The sequence below is a fragment of the Apostichopus japonicus genome, chromosome 14, assembly GCF_037975245.1.
Source record: "Apostichopus japonicus isolate 1M-3 chromosome 14, ASM3797524v1, whole genome shotgun sequence".
In the NCBI taxonomy this organism is placed as follows: domain Eukaryota; kingdom Metazoa; phylum Echinodermata; class Holothuroidea; order Aspidochirotida; family Stichopodidae; genus Apostichopus; species Apostichopus japonicus.
Genome location: NC_092574.1, coordinates 10,146,178 through 10,153,881, shown reverse-complemented (window position 1 = coordinate 10,153,881; position 7,704 = coordinate 10,146,178). Strand labels below are relative to the sequence as shown.

The following is a 7,704-nucleotide window of genomic DNA, read 5'->3' as shown; positions in this document are numbered from 1 at the left end:
ATTCCAGTTGTGTCCATATGCACTAGAATAAATACATTTTCTCAGTCAACTTAGGCGAAGTTTAACACATGGTAAAACTGCTGTTAAATAACTATTGTTTTAAACTCTGGAATGAACTTCCCAATGAAACATTCCTGGTAGTGTGGAATTCTTAATACAAACTGGAACACCCGTCCTACTGCTAAATACTTTTAGGGTTATTTGTGTTTCTTTTACACGTCCATCTATTAATAATCTTCTCGCTGATTTATCCTAGAAATGTGATACATTTTGAGCAGTTTAATTAACTTATCTGTTATTGTTCTCTGTAGTTAGAATTCCATCTCATTTCCAGTTTTTCACATCAATATAGACTCCTAACATCAACATTCAAGTCACAAAATATCAAATCGTAGGCCTATATATAGTCATTTTATTCTTTAATAATAATAATAATAATAATAATAATATGTAGTACTAGATAACTTGAAGATTGTTGAAAGATGTAGAAAAATAATCTGCCATATGGATATTTGATTTCAGTTTGGTTTCCTCACTGAGAAAATTCTTTAGTCTTTCAAAACTGCGAATAGGCTATGATATAGATCAAGCGAAATTAGGAGATGATTACTGAGACGCACGTCTACAGGACGGATCTAGAATATAAAAGAGGAGATTGTGCCTTGGTGTCAGTGAAGCGGATTTCCATATAGGGGGGTCTGAGGATAATCGCCAACAAAATATTAATAGTTTTCTGAGGCATATCTAGGCAATAAATTAGATGTACACGCAATGAAGACGTTTGAAACGTTTTTTGGGCTTTCGCGAACAGGTGCTGTTTGAGTGTGGAGAGGGAGTTGATTTCGCTTGTGGCTTTATTTGATTACGCCACCCCCCCCCCCACACACACACACACGCACACACATGGTTGTTTTTCATTCCAACCGAGGACCCCATTGTATTTTCCATTGTTCAAATCCACGTACCCTAACCATACAATAGAATTCTTCCGAGGACGTGGTGATTCTTTAGAAATCACAACCGAGGACCTGGAATTCTTTTGTTCAAGTCCTCGGTCAGATAGCAAAACAAACGCACACACACACAACCACCACCGATTAATTATTTTCACGTGCTATTTCCCGGTGCCTCACTTACCACGAAACCCAAACCCCTTCCTCCAATGACGTCACCCCTTGAAGAAACAACATAGATCCGTATTGGTCAATATCAATGCTGCGAAACATGTAATAGGAAGACGAACAGAATCAATTCCACACAATGTGATCAGTTTATCGTTGTGTTTATTCATTTCTCGTGCAACACATAATTTATTGTTATATTATATGAATGCTACTAATAACCCTTCCCAATCCATAATATATATAATATATATATATATATATATATATATATATATATATATATATATATATATATATATATATATATATATATATACATATATATATATATATACACATATATATATATATATACATATATATATATATATATATATATATATATGTATATATATATATATATATATATATATATATATATATACATATATATATATATATATATATATATATATATGTATATATATATATATATCGGAAGTTATATGTACAAATTGTTTGTTTAGGATCAATCAATGTACAGTGATAATATAGGATACCCGTGCAAATATATACTAAATCATACATCCTTTCTACATTACGCTCATATTCTATAGCATTTTGAAAAAAATATTAACTGAAAGAGGCACGTTCATTGAGATTTAAATTTAACTATACAGAAAGTACAGAGTAACATGTAACAGATATATAAACCCCCGAGAGAAAAAAAAACAGGTTTCAGTATCTGTTACTTTAAGATATATGATTCCTTTAATGAAAGAAACAAAAGAAAAGTTCGATAAGTTATAATAAAAGACTTTGTGTTTTGATAATATTTTACTTGAATACAGCACCTTCCAAATAATGTTAAATAATACTTTTTTTTTAAAGATTTTTCCCCTATTCGATGAATACTGGAAATTATGGGATGTTTAATCCTGATATGAATATATAAAAAGAAAGAAAATCTTAAGAATAGTAAAACATCCAAGTAAATTTTGTTCACCGGTTCTTCAGAAACCACTAAACCTTTTATGCTGGTAAGTCACTGAGGCTTTAATTTATCGAATGTTTTGTTATAATTATAAGCACTATTGCTTTCGAAAGACAGAAATAACTTCTTATAGTAATAGTTTACGACACTTTTAGTAATAAGTGAGGGGTCACCTATTAAAGAAAGAATCCTGTTGGCAAAACATAAATGCTAAGAATATTTCAGATTGGACCGATTACTAACTTTTAACTCCATCATATGGATTGTGGCAATGGGTTTATAACGCTGTTATTTTACCTATTCTGTGAAATCTTATTTCAGGTATAGGCCCATGTGAAAATTAATAATAATATTCACAAGGGAGAGTACTGTCAACATATTTTTGCCTTTATAAATGGTTCATGATTGGCAGAAGCCTCTCATAGAATCAACTCTCCGTTATGATTCGAATAAGTCATGTTACAATCACATGTGGAGTTTAACCCCCAATGTTACAATCACATGTGGAGTTTAAACCCCACTATAACTGTCAATAGGGGTTTAGCTAAATGATCAAAACCAGGCAAGTGTCCAAGTTTGGGACATATATGCAAAATAATGCATCCTTTACTCTTACTTAGTCTAACTACCGGTATATGCTATACGCTAATAGCACCGAATTCTTTGCGTTCTTAAATCATCATATCATTGTTGAAGGAGCATTACATTCTGTACTCGAAATGGCAGCCACATGGCCGATAGTGTACGCCCATGTTGCTAATATATGTATTTTAGATCCTCCTGCAAGCAGGAACTCGCGAAGAAGCCGTCATTGGCTAATCAAAGCCGCAAGCTGACCGAAGTCAGTCTCTTAGATTCATATTTTAACGTCCATGATCATGAATTTTCAACAACTCTGTAACTAGACGAAAACATTAACCTTTGGAGTGAGTCGAACCGGGGACCTTATGATTGGAAGGTACCGGCGTTAACCACTGAGCTAACACGCCGATATATAGTGTAGATACATTCTCCAGCACCGAGGAGGTAAAGCCTACAGATTATACATAGAAGTTTTCACCATAGGGGATATCCTATAGGCACTACACTCCAGAACGACAGTGGCCTATAACTTCTTGTCTGGAATAAAGTGTCTTGTCACACATTTTTACCACAAATTATTTTAATCAAATTTTAGATTATTGATGCAATGAATGAAGTTGTAACTGGGCAATACTTTCTGGAAAGGTTTCTTACTGTTACTGGCATATAACTCTTACTGGCACAGTAGTGTACAATAAAATAAAAAAAAGTTATGGAATATTTGTCTATTTGTTTGACTGACTATAATTCAGAACAAACAACAAGTATATATCCTGTTTTGCAGCTTCAAATTAATACTATTCATGCTTGCGATGAGAATTATGAGTCCTTAAAATGAAAATTTCACGACTCGACACCGATTTATGCCCATACTGCGAAATTAGGGTATTGTCCTTAGTCCGTTGTTCAATAACTATCTTAAGATCGTAAATTTATTGCAAACATATGTAAGGCTTTATAGCTGGCTCTCGATTGAATGCCCATCTATATATATATAAATTAAGTTTCTTTCACACCATTGTACACATAGCGATTGGTTTCCTGCGCATCTCCTTCGTGTCCACTGTCTTTGAGCGTAACCCATGGAAACGAGTTCCTCTTTGCCTTCCAGTCTCTTGGTTCTGGTAGCTTCGATGGATCAAGTTCTCTGAAGAAAGTAGGTGTCGGTACCACCGTCTCTTCGGCGAAGACGTCTTGATCTAAGCTATCCGTGTCGACCTCCTGGTCAACACCCTCGTCGACTGAGTCTTGAGACTGAAAGCTGTTGTTGTTGGACACAATCCCGGATGTCTCACCACTGTTATCCGAACTGTTAGCACTGTTAGTTTCTTCTTTCCCTTCTCCGTTCGTTTTTTGATCACCATGCTCCCTCTTTGCAGCAGCTCGTCCTGGCGTCGTGGGGGAGTCATCCGGAGAAGAAGCCATCGCTGAGTCGCCCATTTCCTTTTCTTTTTCGACTTCATTTAGTTCAATATCCTCCGTCGTCTTGCCTTCTTCAGCCGCATCATCCTTTTCCTCGGCAATGGTACCTTGCTTGAAATGACTGGACCAGAAACTCCTAGCAAGTTCTGTTCCTGTAGATGACATCCGTCTGCGCATTGACTGTTTCTGCATCTCATTAACCGCCGTCACGACGTTCTTGACGTTGCGGACTTTTAGGAATTCTGGCAGGGACATGTCATCGTCTTGTATCGGTGCTTTCTTTATAGGTTTATGCTGTGTGCTGTCTTGGTATTGCAACGATTTCTTTCCCTTACGCCCCTTCCTCATGAGATAAGAGGGAACTCGTTCGAGAGGCTTGGCACCATTTACGGATTCTGCGAAAGACGGTGTACTTACACTACTGAGAGAACTTCCTTTGCGAGCGCCGTCTGACTTATCAATCACCGATCCCTTCTTTGGTCCTTTGTCCTTTAAAATTTCCAACATTTCGTATCTAAACGAGGAAATATCTTGCTTGATTTCGTTGAGGTCATCTTCGCTCACTCCTTCAGCTGCTTCTCCTCTTCGTTGATAATTCAAGTAACGTTTGCTAATGTTACGCATGACACGCTGTAAAACAACAACAACAAACGTATAAGTTTGAAACAATAATAAACAACAGGAACAACATATCGTTTAGTTATTGACAGTGATATATCTATTGCAGAGTTTTTTTTTTTATTATAATATAACCGATGAGATATTCGTGCTATATGTCCTAGCTACAAGTCATCTTAGACCAAATTGTTCACATCCGACAAAAATGAAAAATTTCCAGGAATTGAAAACGGATTGGATCGTAACGAAGCATTAGTAGACGACAAAATTAAATTTTGGAAAGATGTTTATGTAAAAAACAAAGGTAACGTTGAAGTAAAACTACCTCTTTCGCTATCTATATTAAAAACATGCGTGCATTAACCTTCTTTTTAAGATCATTATCATTTTCTGTAAAAAATTTCATTGTTATTATATAACAATAACTCGTTGAAGATATTCAATTGATGACTGCATATTCAGTAACGATGACAGCGAGCACAAACAATGCAAAAACGTAAAGAAGGCGGAAGGTAAAGATGTTGTCTTCCTTGCGTGAATATTAAACAATAGTATTGTAATCGTGAAGAGAACTTTGAGGAATACCGTAAAATGAACATAATTTTAAGTGGCTCCTTTCCTTTCTCCAACTCTTTGATATTTGTAACTAGAAATGATTAACATACTCTGTAATTGACATTGTAATTGACAAACGAAACAGATACAGACTTAATGGTTCAAAACAGCTTCCATTTGCACTTGGAACCGCACGCCTTAAGTACGATATTAGTTTGTAGGTACAAGAAGCTTCAGAAAAGTGATTGATAAGTGTTTGCGAGAAATGTGTGAGGGTAAGTTGAAATAAAACCTAGCAGTATATGGTCAAAATATGTGGTTGGCAAAGAGTTCCCAAAACAAGTGTATGAGCACCGAAGAAGAATCTACAAACATTAAAAAAAATCTTAGTTCATATATATCAACTTATTCGTCATTCTAAATGGTTTCCACTTAACGCCTTGTGTATCACAATTCATGTAACTGTTTTATTATATGCTCAGAAACTAGCCATATGTTTCTGCTTGTGATCTTTATTATAACTAATTTTCGTTTACACTGCATTTCCGTAAACACTTTGATTATGAGAACGGAAGAAGCAATACACAAGAGTATTTGCAGATATGTTTCTTTTTGAATGGAGTCAGAGCTTGACATGATCGTAAACCTAGGTCTCATGTTTGGTCTCCACGAAAACATATTTAGTAAGTACAACATAAAGTGCAGTTAGTGTAGGACATGTATAACTATGGAATATGTCATGAACACTTGGCATTGTGCAATCAGCAGTGGATACATAATATTCAGCCTGCTAAGCCTGATTTCACAGTTTTCTCAAATACAGATAACACATCATTTCAACTAACTATTTATTGGTTGTTTGAGGCGAATGTAGTAATTGGTATTGCATAGTTTTTTTTTTATATTCTGCAAAATCTTACCTGGTATTCCACGTCATTTTCCATTTTCTTGGTTTTGGTCGCCAACTGTGTTAAAGAGAGCGAGTCATAGATTATGCATTATGTCGATAAACCAAGAAAACTGTGGTTTGACTTTTCATATCCAAGTTTTAACAGGTTAGGTTATAATAGCATTTGTTATTGAACTTCTCACATAGTATCAACATATAGTATCAACCATCATCTTTATATCACAGAGATTATTGTAATGAACATCTCTCCACAACTAAGGACACTCTTAATTTAATTTTGAATGTGCTATGTGTTACTAACACAAGGAGGAAGCCTTTTACTTTTCTTTGTTTTTTCGTTTCCTGTTTTCAATATACCTGGATATATTTGAACAACTGAAAGCCAGTAGTATAGTTCTTTGTAAGAACTCCGATATTTAAATTCAATAATTGCAAAATCCACATCCCTATTACATAAATGAAAGTTGTATATAATAAATAAAGATTATTCGATAGCAGATCAAGCATACTTGGCTAAGTGATTTCATACCATTATTATATAAAGTTTTATCTACCGGTATGAAGGAACACGGAATATGAGTTTTTTCGCTGTTTGGGGAAGTGCTACACAAGTATCACTATTCCATAGATTAATGATGATAGGATTGGATCCTTCAAACAGACGTGAGTGCCGTACAGTATATCTTAGTATCACTCATACACATGAAATGTCATATCTTGTTATATGTAAACAGCAACTACGTTGTTTTACTTGTGCCCAAGAAAACAAAAATTGATCTCAAAGGAAACAGTAATTTATTCAGAACTTGCATGCCACTTTTATGTCACTATCATAGTTAACAGAACGTATATCATAACCATACAATATCCTTTAACTCTGCTTTCAAAGAAGGGCACTGAACCTAAATATGTTTGTACCTGTGCTGCTTGTCTGTTTTCCACGTCTGACGAGCTACTGGGTAAGCACAAACCCACACATGAGCAGCACCCTTTGATGAAATAGTAGAAAGACTTGGGACTTGGCACGATATTAAACGGAGGGGGCAATGTGTTACCCTCATCGAAGTAGCTCATCCATAGTTTGGACCGGGCAAATTTCCATTCTCTGTCCGCTTGAGTCTACAAGAGAAAGCAGATATATCGGCATCAATATGACGGCTCTCTTCTACGGCTCTCCTTCGTTTGCTGATATTTTTGGATGTCATATGAAAGATTTACTAAGCTTGAAGAAAGTAATGACCATACCATTAATAGTAAACGAAAGTGCCTGCGAATCCTAATTAACCCTTCCGTGCCCGCCCCGCAATACAACCGCTGAAGTAAATGTTGGTGTCACGGAATGAAAATTGAAATAAAAATGTTCTAATTAAATTTATCTCTCATATCGCTTCGCATCGTGATCTTACCTCAATAAAGTGAATTTGTTCTAGCTGGAAACCACGAGAAGACTTATTTCTATTCAAGCTTAACTTATAGTGTTGTAATGTTCGTTGTCCCCCTGTTTATTGTTGGTGCCTTTG

The 7,704-nt window shown here is 35.4% G+C and overlaps 1 protein-coding gene across 4 annotated transcripts in view; it reads right to left on the bottom strand.

Moving 5' to 3' along the window:
• Positions 1-2,064: 2,064 nt before the first annotated feature.
• Positions 2,065-7,704, bottom strand: part of LOC139979695 (short transient receptor potential channel 4-like) — an 83,668-nt gene continuing 78,028 nt past the window's right edge. For all 4 annotated transcript variants that reach the window (XM_071990729.1, XM_071990727.1, XM_071990731.1 and 1 more), the window contains 3 exons: positions 7,103-7,303; positions 6,195-6,239; positions 2,065-4,731 (listed from right to left, as the gene is read on the bottom strand). In XM_071990729.1, the coding sequence (XP_071846830.1) occupies positions 3,679-4,731; positions 6,195-6,239; positions 7,103-7,303 (1,299 nt within the window). In that variant the 3' untranslated portion in view covers positions 2,065-3,678. The remainder of the gene's footprint in view (positions 4,732-6,194; positions 6,240-7,102; positions 7,304-7,704) is intronic.